At 37.8% G+C, this 14,303-nt stretch overlaps 1 protein-coding gene across 1 annotated transcript in view; it reads right to left on the reverse strand.

Moving 5' to 3' along the window:
- Window positions 1-11,847, reverse strand: part of LOC128792736 (macrophage mannose receptor 1-like) — a 32,354-nt gene extending 20,507 nt beyond the window's left edge. Inside the window, exons 1-11 of the mRNA XM_053951409.1 lie at window positions 11,789-11,847; window positions 9,619-10,020; window positions 8,002-8,175; window positions 6,366-6,524; window positions 5,377-5,490; window positions 4,778-4,912; window positions 3,634-3,816; window positions 2,923-3,080; window positions 2,151-2,264; window positions 1,706-1,821; window positions 1,256-1,404 (exon numbers count right to left, since the gene is read on the reverse strand). Coding sequence (XP_053807384.1) covers window positions 1,256-1,404; window positions 1,706-1,821; window positions 2,151-2,264; window positions 2,923-3,080; window positions 3,634-3,816; window positions 4,778-4,912; window positions 5,377-5,490; window positions 6,366-6,524; window positions 8,002-8,175; window positions 9,619-10,020; window positions 11,789-11,846 — 1,762 coding nt within the window. The 5' untranslated portion in view covers window position 11,847. The remainder of the gene's footprint in view (window positions 1-1,255; window positions 1,405-1,705; window positions 1,822-2,150; window positions 2,265-2,922; window positions 3,081-3,633; window positions 3,817-4,777; window positions 4,913-5,376; window positions 5,491-6,365; window positions 6,525-8,001; window positions 8,176-9,618; window positions 10,021-11,788) is intronic.
- Between the last annotated feature and the right edge of the window lie 2,456 nt (window positions 11,848-14,303).

The raw sequence follows: 14,303 nt of genomic DNA on the forward strand, positions 1-14,303 counted from the left end.
TCCATTTTCTTCTTAGGGAACACAAATGCAAAGAAACAGATTTTTCTTTATTGTTCCAGCCTGATTGTTTAGGAATGCATTTGCTGTGGGTACTTTGGTTTGCAAGCTGCAGTGCCAACTAGAGATTGAGCTCTGACTGGTGGGACCCAAGGCAAAGGGCTGTGAACTGGTACTGACCCTTTGCATAGCAAAGGGCATAGGCACCAGTGGTCCAGCCAGGTGACTGGACACCCAAAGACTCAGCAGGGGCCAAGGACCCCAGACATTACTGCTTTTAGACTTTAAAACAGCCCAGGGTTTCCTTTGTTCATGGACCCTCCTTGGAGGCACCCAGCTCAAGCTTCGTATTTTATTATTACACCATGATTGAATTATTTTAGGGATCAAAAAATCTGGGGAAAGCTGGGTTCAAGCTGTTAAGGAAACTTTGTCTGAGTGTGTGAGTGTGGGGGTGTAGCTGGGGAGGGACCTTGGTCCCAGCTCAGGTGGTGTGAGTGTGACTCCAGAGTGGCACTTGGATGGTCAGAGAGGGAAGATTCCTTAACATGACTTTCAAATGCTCTCTTCATGCCCTGATCATCTTCTGACAGCACAGACTCCCTGGCAAGCATTCTTATGGCATTTGCTAAGGTTTTATTAGTCTTTGTCTTTCATAATTTTTTATTGTTTTTATTTTATATTTTATAACCTCACTGAAGGTTTTCAGTAAAGTCTTCAGACAAATGATCACTAAGAGGAACATAGTATATCCCACGGAGAAGAGATTTCCTCATGGCATCATGAAATCTTGTTTTCTGTGCTTCTGCACAGTATGAACCCATGAATGCAGTTTTCTTAGTATCACACATAAAAATAATAATGGCACAATGATTTTTGACACTTTGAGTTTGGAATTCTAACTTAAATCCACATTACGGTCGCTCTGTTTCAAACTCTTCTCCCAGGCTAACTTTTTCACTAGAGGGACATGTGTGGAATAGTTTTAGGACCCATTTGTAACTCCTTTAATCTCCCTGTGAAGATGGGCCAAAAGTTAATCTTATGGGTAAATATATCAGATGTCCAAATATAAAAGTGCAGTTTAAAATTTTCCCTTTGAAATTAGAATATGGGATTTGAAAAGTGCACGTACTTATAAAATATACTGAAAGTTTAAAACATAAAATTTATGTTTTATGTTATAAAACATAAAACATTATACCAACGCAAATCTAAATGTCAAAGAGCACCCACCACCCCTCACCACAGCACCCACCAGGCATTCCTGCATCCCAGTGCGTGAAGGAGACAGCTTCACCATTGGCCCAGCTGAAAGTGCCTTGATCCTGCACATCAGAGAGGCCAAGCCAGAAATATTTCTCAGGCCTCAGCCCAACAAGGCTAGTCAAATAGGCTTGCTCATACCTGTAAAAGACATCATCAACATGCAAGTGAAAACAAAGTCGTTTACCCAAATCCTGCTAGTCTACTGTGATGATGGAATTTTTTTCTCTTATTCCTTGCTTCAGGCTAGGGTCAGAAGACCCTATATAGGATTAAGATTCCATATTAACAACAAAAAAAAGCAAGACTTTTTTGTTATTCAACTAGAGACCTCATGTTACTTGACCATTTTGCTGCTTGGTGTTGTGTTAGCTTTTCTAGGAATATTTCATAAGATACAATCTTTAGATATTTAAAAATCAATCAAAAATCATTATCATACCTACTTTCAACTGTGGCTAAGTAACCTTCTTCTCCTTCACAAGTGGTGTTTGCTTCTGAAAATGTTGCTGGAAGATGTCCGACAAAATAGCAGTAGGTCCCATATCTTCTCCAGCCCTGTAACATGATTTTAGGATTTTCATACAAATTTTAAATAATTGTGGTATCATGTATTAAGTGAAATATGGCATTTTAAAATTAATGAAGCACAATGATCATGAATATTATGAATTAGAAACTTTTTGCAGTGAAATTACAAATTCCTAAGTGGTTTCTGTAAATGGTTTTCTAAAATTTAGAGTAACTGAGAGAGAGGGAGAAACTTCATAATAAATAAAACAAAAAACCCTTCCACGTAAATAATTCAAATCATTCAAATAATTCTAATGGATTCTCAGTGTACCTATTTCATCTGAGAAAATGACATTCCATTCTCATATACTTACTTTTTTGCAACCTGCCAGGCTACTTTCTTTTTCTCCAGCTGTTTGTGATGTAGCTTTTCTTTTACAAATGTAGCCAGCCTTCTTCTCACAGACATGGTCTGCCCAATAGCCATTCTGTGTCAGAAAAAAAAGTTTGAAATAAAAAACATACAAAGTTGAATAATCTAAAGGAGATAAATAATTTCTTTCTTTATAATGATTTTTTTTTCTTTCTCCTTTATTTTTAAATGGAGAATTTTTCCTTATCCAATTTTCCTACATGATATCAAGACCAAATCTGTTCATATTCTGTGAAATAGTAGACTAGGCTATAGCAGTATAGCCTCAGCTGGCAGTGGTAAGAAGGGAGAAGTGTTCATAGAGATGCTCCCTGACCTGTTGTGCTGGGTCCTGCACAGGTAGTTGTGCTATTGAATGGCAAATAAGCAGGTAAAGAGAAGCCAGCAAGAATCAGAGATCCCCATATACCATCATTACCACCAGAAGAAAAGGAGAAAATGTACTCAAAATACCTTCAGAGACCAGTTTTGTAGCCCTAATAATTTCGTTTGTGACTTTCAGATGTACTCAAAGAGAAAATTTCACCAGTGATGCAGTAATGCCTTTTTTTTTTTTAAGGTCACATTCAATCTCATTCTCAATCTTATTCAATTCAATCCCTATTATCCCTTTTTTCTGGCTTTAGCCATTTGCTGAAATAACAGAGCATGTTATTCTTTTATTAAGTAGTTATTTTTAGTACGAAAGTACAATATGTATTGAGTAATGTCACCTGGCCCTTGATCAGGACACAGTCTTCTGGCCTGTTGTTTGTAGTGGATGGCTCTCCCAGGTGCCATTTTGTGTATGTCACTGGGGTACCATCACTCCACTCAAAATACATTTGAACCTTACGGTCATTCAGCCCAATCCACAGCTTGTCTGTTGGCTCTAAAGATGGAAACAGAGATAAGACCTCTTTTGGCACTCCACCCTTTTCACAGCACTAAACATCAGGCTTTGGACATATAGTTCCTTTCACAAATTTATGCAGCATGTTCTATGATAGTTTTATAAATTAATATTTTCATATAGATATAAAAATAAAGACTGTATGCTTTGGAAAATTAGGCTGTAAGGAAAGTCTTGCACTGGGTGAAAAAATTTTGCTCTTCCTCCTCATAAGAGTGGGTGTGAATTACCAGCCTAATACTGATAGGCCATGATGGTAGGATAGAAGTCTGAATAGTTACTTTACAATTCCATTGCACTGGTCAAATTTTAGAATACTGCTTTTATGTAACTTGGAGCATGAATGTTTTAAGCTTCTTTCAACAAAATGAAAAAAAACAGAAAGCCCCTAAACCCAGCCCCCCAGACCTAAATCGATTATTTTTGCAATAAATAAAATCAGAGTTTTGACAACACCCAGAATTCATCAAGAACTATCAATGTCTTGTTTTCCATACAGGCAAAGGCAAGAGACCCCCCTGGAAATACTCACTGTACCCAAGCTGAGACACCATGAAGCTGTGCTCCTCAAGGCTTTGGATGCTGGCCAAGCAACTCCCTTCCTTCTGACAAGACTTCAAAGCTGCTTCCCATCCTTTGCTGTCCCTGAAGATCTTATAGCAGTGATCCACATATGGCACCCATCCATCTGGGCAGGTAACAGGCCCAGGGTCACCTAGGAACATATCCCAAGGCTTTAAAGCTCCAATTGCCATGCAAGGAACATGACACTGAAAATATTTCCACTTCATCTGTGCAAAAGTTCTAAACTAAGAATTTTCTTTTGAAATTCTCACCATAAGGAAATGATGAACACAAAATGCAATACACATAAACATGATTCTCTAAACCAGGCAATTTTTAGCTTGGAGAAGGAAAGCTTTTTAATATATAAGCTTAGTCAAATGTCTGCAACAAATATATTAATTTTGTAATGTATTAATCAAAGGTATTAGTTTTGTAATTCATTAATTTTATTAGCTTCTGTATCACCTAGTACTTACTTGTCAGATAGGAGAAATCAGACATCTGCAGCTAACATAGAAGGTTTATGAATTTTTAAAGGATTAAGTATATTGATAGAGTACAAGCCATCAAGACAAATTTATAGCTAGATGAATACACTTTCAGGGAAATATTCATACACTTCAAATATCTTTTCTCACTTCAATGTGTTGATCTTCCACTGTCCCAATCTTCCACCACTTCTACAGTGAACTCTGAAATTTCTTCTCTAGGTTCTGGTTGACCACAAGTTGTGGAGAATGATTTAGAACCACACTAAGTTATGTATCTTTCTTTCTTGGGCTTATATTTAATAATGTCCCACTTCTGAAAAATAATTTTTGGGTTGTTCTCCCTTTTCATAGTCAGCAGTCTGTGTACATCAAGGGGAGACCTGGCCCCTGAAAGACAGGCAGGACTGACTAGTTGGAAATTCTTTGCTTTTATCTATTTCAGTCTGTGTGTTGCGGAACTGGAGATCAGACTAGAAAGGCTGCAATCATTATAAAAAGCAAACCAGAGAAACAAGAAATAGTTCTATTTCTAATAAAATTCTTCTGTTCATCTTTGTCTATATGTCAAGTGATTCAGATAATAGCTTCTACTTTAATTATCAATGTGTATCAACATACCTGAAGGAACCAAAGTAAAGTTCCTTTTCTTACAAACATAACCAAGTTTCTGATCACAATCCCAATTTTGCCATTTAGCTTTTGTTTCAGGATTCAAAACCACACAGAGCTTTCCAGATTCTGGAGACGGACTTCCTTTGGGAAAAGTACAGAGAAAAAAAAATGAACTTCTCTGAATGAAAAACAGAGCTCTAAGGTCTAAAATGCACATGAGAGACCACTCCTAGATGAAGTGATGGAGGTCATGTCTTTCCCAGCTTTAGTAAGAGCTAAGGTACGTTTCCAGTAGTGGAAATGTGTGTAAGTTAGGTAAGTGGATAAAAACATGTAAACTCATACTTTAGTTGTTAGTCAAGAAATGGAAGACTGAATATTTTTGGGATAGACAAGTGTTGCTTTCACAGCTAAAATACTTTTGCAATACATTGAAGGTTTCTGTCTTATATTGCTATAGAAAAAGAGATTTTTCTAAAGCTAAAGCAAGAAAAGGTAAAATACTTATCTCATGGCATAACTATCTGATAATAAAGTTTACAGCAGTATTTGAGGTATATATATTTTCTCTTTGGAAATACAAAATCAAACAAAGTCATATCTACCTGGAGCCCAGTTTAAGTACTGGAAAGGGCTGCCTCCAATCCACTCCCACCCACTACTCAAGTCCAGTCTGTTGAGTCCAATCCACAGTGCAGAATCTGTACCTTCTGTTAATTCTAAGTTACAAAAATAAGAGGAATTATTTTATCAATCTCTTTTGTATTAACAATGGTCACTAAAAATGTCTCTAGGAAGACTTGTATTCCTAAATAGCTAATTGCACATATCTGTAGATACAATGATACATTGAAATATGCCGAAGTTTGAATACGGTAAGAAAGCAAACAAACAGAAACTCCCTGTTTTATCCTGTCAACTAATGCAAAATGAACACAGATTATATCCACAGAGTATATCCAAAACAAAATTGTTTCTGCAGAATAGGCTAAATTCTGTACATTTAAGTAGAATTATTGGTAGAATATAAATATAAACAATAATAAAAATTTTGTTAGAAGTTAAATTAATCCTTAAAACCAACAATAAGTATTTCTTCCATATCATTTCTTCATCTATATGTGGATACGTAAGGCTGCAATTTCATATCTGTAAATAACTGATATTTTTCAGTTTGCCAAGTGAATGAAAAAAACAGCTGTCAAAACAGCATTTGAAAGAAAACAATTCCTTCCTTTGGCATAAAGATTGATCTTTTTTTCTTTCTTTTCAAAATTTTTTGAAGTTTCCTTTTGACCAAAAGTAAGTCTTTCATTTACTTTTCAGGATTCTTTCCTCCATTAAAAAAAATATATATATAAATAAAATAAGATTTGTAAATATGAAGTCAAACTGTTACTTGCAGGATGCTAGAATTCTATGTAAATTGGCAGCAATTTTGATATGAACTTGCAAATTCTAAAATATTTTGTTTTCTTGTCCACACTTATTTAGGTCCAAAGGCAATGGCCAAAATCATACTAAATAATCCTTTGCTATTTTGATGGCCTGAACAGATCCTGAATGTAACCCAGGGTTTGCTTTACTGCCTTACCTTTAAGGTATGTTTGTTCATGAATGTCTGTGATACTCAGTAATTCTGCGTTTTGCTGCTGACAGCTCTTCCTGGCTTGGTGCCATGTGAGAGCTGAGTCAGAATTTATTTGGTACTGAACATTTGTTGACAGATCTGTAGTCCATGTGCTGTCTTTATCTGTGGAAACAATAATAACAGCAGAGGTTATAGTAACTGAACAGAAAAGTAAGTTCCAGGTTCTCATTCTGTGTAGCAGGTTCTCATTTGTCTCCTTCAATTTCACCTGGGCTGCTCTTTCAAGATCACTGAAAATGTTAAAAGCAGATGGGGAAGGACAAAATTAAGGCCAGCACACCGACAGGTAAAGCTGGCCTATAATGCCTCCTGCTCCATGAAGAGAGACAAGTCAGGAATTGCCACCAGGAAAGTGATTGCACGGGAAAATACATTGCGTGGAGTACATGGCAGAAGTCCCAGGAGAAAATTTTGAAATATTTGTGCAGCACCTCCTTCTCTCTCTGGACAGCAGCTCCCACTGAGAGCTGTAAGAACTAGCTATAGACCTGAATTTATCATCAAAAAAATTCACAGATAACTCCCATCCCCATTCAAAGAGCCTCTGGATGTGCCTGCCACACAGCAATGGTGCTGAGCAGCACCATGCTCCTTCTCTGATTACCTTTGCAGCTTTGATTTGTTGAAGATATCGACACGCTCAATCAAGCACAATACAAAATTTTATCAGGTATTTGCTCATTCCCAAAAATCAGTATGAAGATGAATTTTAAAAAATAACTGAAATCTGGGACTACCTTTCAAAAACTCTGAAAATTATTCAATGACCCTATGTCACACCTTCAGGGCTCAGTGTGTGAGGTATATTTGCAGGAATCTGGAAAGCACAATTGACTAGGGATGTGTGCCACACTGAAAGTCCACTTTCAATCAAGTAGAGTAAAGGGACATTTTAATAAAAAAAGACAATGCTGTATAGGAGACATGGAGAAAACATAGAGAAAAGATGAGATGTGTCAGGTGGAGATTTCAACATCATGAATGGAAAGCTCTCCAGGCCATAACGGGAGATAGAGGGGGAAGTGACCACAGAAATAAAAGAAAGTGATTGAAATTGCAGAGAAATGCCAGGCAAATGTCAACGGGGTGGAAAGGCTGCTTCCTGGACAATATGAACAGGGCTTAAAAGCATGGATAAAAGGACACGTTCCACTTTAGTAAAAAAATACGTTCACATGAGAATCATGCAAATTGAAACATTAACTTCAACATCAGTCTTCCTACAGTGCTCTTTTTTGTGACCACATCCATCACAACAGGAGTCCTCAGAGAAGGGTTGTACTACAGTGACAGCAGACACCGCTGGGAAGCAGTAAGGAGCTCAGAATTATTGTGCTGTTCAGCAACACCCCCACAGCAAGTGGGAACTGAATGCTATTTTACTCTTCAATCACTCTCTTCACATCTTTGTGCAACATGTCCTTTCTTTGTGTAGTGAGCTGTAGCCTGTGCCAGTGCATCATATACTAAAATATATTCTTGTAAGTTATGAGTTGTTATTATAAAGATAATCATTTTCTGCTCGTGCTGGTTTGCCAAAGGCACGCTGAGGGGACCTGGGAGGGAACAGGTACCTTACCTCCGAACGGGCAAAACCCGTATTGCTGGTCCGTGTCGTAGTTGGCAGTGGTCGCGCACCAGAGCCAGCCGTCGGCGCGGCCCACGGCTGTGCACTCCGCCCACCACTGCTGCTGGTACATGAAAGGGAAAACACACGGGGCCCCAAAAGCATTTCCTAGCAGCGTGAAAGTCTCTGAGAACACAAAATGATAACATGAATATGAAAAGTAACAAATGAATGTAAACTAGGGAAAAAGTAAGGTCTGGGGCAGAACTGCATCTCGAAGTGCTTTCCATGGTTCCTGTCCCATAATCATTAAAAAAATTGCTTCAGCACTTTTTCAGACTTCAGCTGCTGACATATGTTTTAGACCAGTGCTATTCTGATGTAAAGTAATATATCATAGATGGGATCTATTGTCACTATAGGACACTAAAAAGCACAACATGAGCCGCTATTATTGTAAAGGTAAAAAAGGTAAGTTTATTTTTTGACTCTAGCATTTATAGTTTTCTAAAGGTGACAGTGGATTGGAGGGTGAAGGTGCCACCTCTCCAACGACACTGGACACACTACTACTCCAACAAATTTCTCCGCCTCTATGAAGGAATGCAAAACAATAAGTTATTTACAGAAAGTTGTGTGAGAAAGTTTGTTACAAGAATGTAAACTTCTAGAAGGCTTTAGAAAATCTTAAAAAAATCAGGACGACAGTCTATAATTAAATTTCTGACCAAGATGATTTTACAATCTTAATAAGGATCCAGAGCTCTACCCTAAGATACTTCTATTTTAAAATATGTTAAGATTTATATAACATGTGCAAGAGCAGGAACTAATATTTATATGTCTTGATTCCTGGGAAAAAAAAGTAAACATACATTAGACTATCTCTCTGGTTTTATTCCAGTGACCATTTTAAGTATCTCGTACAGTGAAGCAGCTTCCCACAGGCAAAGCTAAGAGTTCAGTGTTCAAATATGCTGTGAGGTGGCTTTTCGAGCATTCATTCTGGATGTGGGAAAGCCATTCAGAACAATCAGACTTCAACTAATCAAAAAAGGTAATGGCACTGGTGACTGTAATTATTTCATGAACATCTTCATCTCCTGAGTCAAAAAAGCCATGCTTCCTCTGCTTAAATCAGTACTTTCAGACCTTTCTCAGCTCACTCATATTGTGCTTCATTCATGGGGAAATCTCGTATCCCTGTGACTGTATAAGAAACTTATCAGTATTTATGTGCTCTGTTAATAATGCAGTGACACAGTATGGTGAGCGCTAGTGACTTTAGAGAATACTTTTACATAATATAGAATACTATATATAGTATGAGAGTAAGTATGTATATATATATTCACTAATAATATGTAGTTATAGAATATAGAGTGCATGTAATACTCATAGTACTTGAAATACTAATGTACTATAATGCATAGACTAAAAAAGTGTGTGTGTATAATACATGCTTGGACATAAATATAACACTAAATTCAAGGCTAAGTACCTCAGTGCATGGATTTTCTAAAACTGGTGGTCACTGAAGGAGTCAGAATAGCCAGAGCCAAAGATCCTACACACTCTAACACCCACAAAGAAATTAATGCAAAGGATGAAAGAAGCAAGTTTCTGTACCTTCATATCCTTGGGAACATAAAATATCCATGGCCCCATAGATATTCCATTTATTCTTTGCACTCAGCTCCTTCTTTAACAAAACATTATCATGCTCTTCATTACCAGGACTGAAAAATAAATCTTCTCCTTGGATTGCAAGGAGGCTTTCATTTCTGCATTCCCACCACTGGAGCTCACTTTTTTGATTACAGGGATACAGGGTGACCATGGTCTGATCCTTCTTCAGTGGCACCCCCAGGCATAGTTTCAGTTTCATACTCATAAGCTGATGATCTGTGATCCACCTGAATTTTTGTGATTCATTGTCTTGATTGCAAGTGGCAGTTCTAACTGACTGTGCAATAGATGCCTCAAGACAGAGTCTGTTGACTTTATTATACAGTAAAAATGTTTTAATGTCTGTAAAACAAAACACATAGCAAATAGTGATTATAGAATATACGTATAGTGGATATGTGATATGATTCTATTTCCCATTCACATGAAGTCATTGCATTCATGTCAGATAAAAACATTCTGTTTTTCAACAGGGTCCAGAGCAACATCAATTCTACTGATTCAAAATAAAGTAGACAATAGAAAATGTATGTCATGAGTATACATCAGCATGCTGTGGATCAGTGGTGGGCAGCAGCAGCAGCTGAGCACAGCTTGTTGGATGGTTTTACATCAGTGAGTTTCCTCAGCCACACTGCTGTTACCATTACCTTATTCCATCCAACCTATCCTCAGAGGCATGGCCTTTTAGACCTTTGACCTCTACGAACTGTTCTCACCCTTCCAGATCTTACAGGTCTCCCAGTGGGTACACAGCCACCTTTGCTGAGCCATTTGCCTTCCCTCCCCCAAATCCACCTTTTCATCAATCCTTTCCTTTTCATCATATAAATGTGCGTGAACCAGTCTGGGCTTCTCAGGGGTCACTCTGGGCTCCTCAGCCTTGCTGACTATAAGATCTGCCATCCCCTACTATGAGCCATTGACTATAAAACTAGGAATTACTTCAGGAAGTCAGTTGCAGTCTGAGAAAGTAGCAAAGACTGGGGAGTAGTAGCATCTGGCACTTGCCAGTGTGTAAAGGCTGGTGGAAGTTAGAAGGAACACCTGCACCAGAAATTGGGTCCTCAGCTCTCCAGGCAGTTTACCTGAGCATGCCTAAGGTTGGCTTCAAGGTAAGGTAGAAGCAGGGGAGCTAATTTCAGTCCTGCAATGAGTTTATCAGCAGCAGCTCTGAACTGTGCCTATGAATTTTGCTCTGCTGCCTTGTCTTGTACTTTGTAACCCATCTGGTTGTATTTCCTGACAAAGCTTGTGAGATTCATAACCAGTTTTTGTCCCTGATACTTGTCTTGAGCAGCGGGTGTCATATTTAATAAAAATGTATTTAAGAGGTTAAAGACATTTCCTTAAAAGCTTGCAAAAAAAAATGAAATCAATGTAATTGATAATGTACACTGAAAATAATTATTCTGGTATGCAGGGAGACCGTGGTGATTAAAAAAATACCATATGCTCTGAGAGAATCTGTGCAAATCCTCAGGCGTTAGAAAGGTGAAAGGATTTAACTTTAAACATTCAGATCTGCAGAATACTTACAAGAGAAGTGCAGCTAAGGGAATAGCATTGCCACAGGAGTTTTCCTAAACTTAATCTGATTTTATTTTAAAAAAATTCTTCCATCCACTTTATCAATGCCAGTGAATTCAACAAGTCTGTTAAAAACAGTGAATAAAACCCCCTTTACAGCCATCATCTGTGAATATCTTAATGTCCTACCAATATTTCTGCATTTCACCACTCCTGGAGATTTTCCCTGCCTGATTTTGCAAACCATTACCCAGACACCAACAGCTCAAAAATCAGTAGTAAAAAATTAATTTTTTTAAAGGCATTTAAACATGTAGGATTATTTTCTTAGGTCTGATCTTCTGGGGTTATTGAAATGATAGTGCCACTATATATGAATAAAACCATTGAGTCTCTGATTCCTTCTCTAACCATTTCTTTTTTTCTATGAGGTCTCTTGCCTGCTATTAATAGTTTCCCCATCCCCAAACTAATAATGTACATATTGGCAGTGCCACAGAACTACAATCACCCAGAAAAGCCAGAGGAGTGGAAGAACTTTCACGACAACCTTCACAGGAAGCAAGCAGGAGGCACTTACCCGCCAGCTGCAAAGAACTGTGAACAAGTGAGAAAACAAGCAAGAGCCCAGAGAACATAATTGTAAATGTTGTTTTGTCTCCTTCCCTTCAGCAAAACCTGGATGGTGAGAGTTGCTGGCGGTAAAGTCCTGCTGAGGAGAGGACAGTGGCCGGTCCTCCTCGGTTTTGTGGGCTGGATGGTTGGGTAAAAACTCTGAGTGCTAAATAAGGAAACATTCTGTCACATGCCACATTTCTAAAAAACAAGACCACGCAGCACAAATTTTACCCTCAAAAAAGAATGACATCTCACTGAGGGCAAACCATGTTTCCTTGGGAAAGCTGATGGTCCCAAGTTTATATCTCACTACATTCCCACTGTCTCTGCCAAGGAGATGTGTGGAGCTCGTGGAAGCACTGCCTTCTTGTTCCTTTGCACTTGTGAAATCTGGCAATGTCAGGCACCTGCCCCTAGCCACTGCTCACAGGTGAATCTCAGCCCAAGCTGCATCCAGCCATGGAGTGCAGTCCTGATCTGAAAGGTCAGAAATTGGGCTAACAACAAAGATGTACTCCCCAGTATGGGTTTAGACAATTCTCTGATACTTCAAATTCAGTTCTTATGCCAACATCCCCAACACTAGTCTCTTATAGAGAAGACTGATAGCATAAAAGTTGAGCTGTTAAGGATTCTCTGGAATCCCACCAAGTTCATGAAACTTCTACTATCTCTAAGGGGAAAAGCACAATCTCAACAGCACCTTATACACCAGGCTGATAAAGGTAACAGTTTAAAGTTGTTTTGACAAGGTCAGACAAATGAAATCCACACAGATTAAAATAAGAACTAATTTAGGGAAATAAACCATGAAACTGAAAGTACTGTGGCTATTGCATTAATTTGCTTGACTACTGTACCTACCTAATGAAAGCAACCACAAAGCATGTAGTAATTAAGCAGAAATATTTTTATTTTTCACCATCTTACTCTGATTTGATTGGTAATAGACTAAACAAGTTTCCCCAAGCAGAATCTATTTTGCCTGTGACAGTAATTGGTGGACAGTAATCTCTCCCTGTTCTCATCTCAGCCCATAAGCCTTTTGTGGTACAAGTGTCAATTATGTTAACTTGGGGGAAAACAGCAAGGAAAAGATGTATACTAATTAATTAGTATACATCTGATTTAATTAGTAAATTAAATTAATTTAATTAATTAAATTTAATTAGTAAATTAAATCAGTTTTGCCTTATGGGCTTAAATTCAGACTGAACTTTTTGAAAAATTGAATGTACCAATGCTAAATTATTAATGTAGCCTCCTGGAAAATGTGCAAGTTGCATAACATCTAAGAATGTTACACATGCTTAAATAATATTTAACAATAAATATAATTTTCTTAATTTTTAGAAGGTTGTGGATTACATAATTCAATTAAAAGATCATGAAAAATACCATTGGCAACAGGGGCCACATTTAAGAGGTGGAGGAGTCCCCATCTAGGACACTGCACCCAAGGGTGCACATCACAGCTGCAGATGTTGCATAGGCCTGCCTGATGACACAAGCACCTGAACCTCAAGATTTTGGCTGAGGCACAACAGACAAGCATATCTCCATGAATGCTGGTTTACAGATACACTCATCAACCTTTTGTACTATCCTTTAATTGCTTCTTGTTAACTGAGCTTAGCAATCATTGGAAATAATCAACATGCATTTTTGGACTATTGTTTAATAATGGATAGTGGAAGAAAAAATAATTAGTCCAGTCATACTTCCTGGATATCAGTATATAGCTTTAAAAATAACTGGAAAAATGCATGTTCTTTATATTATCTCTATCATTAGTCTTTGTTTTCTTCCTTTGCTTTATCACTGTTTCCTTTCTTATAAAAAAATTGTATACCACTTTCCCATGGGCAAACACTTCAAGGAGCATCTGGACAATTATTTTAGTCATACAGTTTAGTGTTATGGTGTCCTATGATGAACAGGGAATTGTCCTTGATAATCCTTATGAGTTCTTTCCAACTGAAGGTATTCTATTCTGTGATTTTTTTTCACAAAATTTTAAATCCTTTTCTTTTTGTAGAATTCCCTACCAAATTTGAACACCAAATTTGACTTGAATACTTTAGAGAAACATGCTGAAGCAGGAAAGTTGGCAGGAAAATGTATTTAAAACATTTTCTTCCCCCAGTGCTTGTGGATTGGTGAGGTCCAGGACATGGGTGATGGGTAACAAGGGTGTGTGAAAAATCCATATCTGAAAAATGTCCTAATGTCCAATACAGATTCATGGCCTGACCTATCTGTCAGTCTCTCTTGGGGGGAGTGACTGAAGTTTCTTTGCATTCTCTGGCAAAGAAGACACTGGACTTCTTCCCCTCCTCACAAACCTTCCAAATACAATTGTATCAAGCCTATTTTCTGAAAGAGGAAGGAAATTTCATAATTAACAGCACAGAAGGAGATAGCAGAGAGAGAACAGAGATCCGCATGGAATGTTACCAAAGGAATTTCTTAACTGT

This window comes from Vidua chalybeata, chromosome 1 (assembly GCF_026979565.1).
Source record: "Vidua chalybeata isolate OUT-0048 chromosome 1, bVidCha1 merged haplotype, whole genome shotgun sequence".
NCBI lineage: Eukaryota > Metazoa > Chordata > Aves > Passeriformes > Viduidae > Vidua > Vidua chalybeata.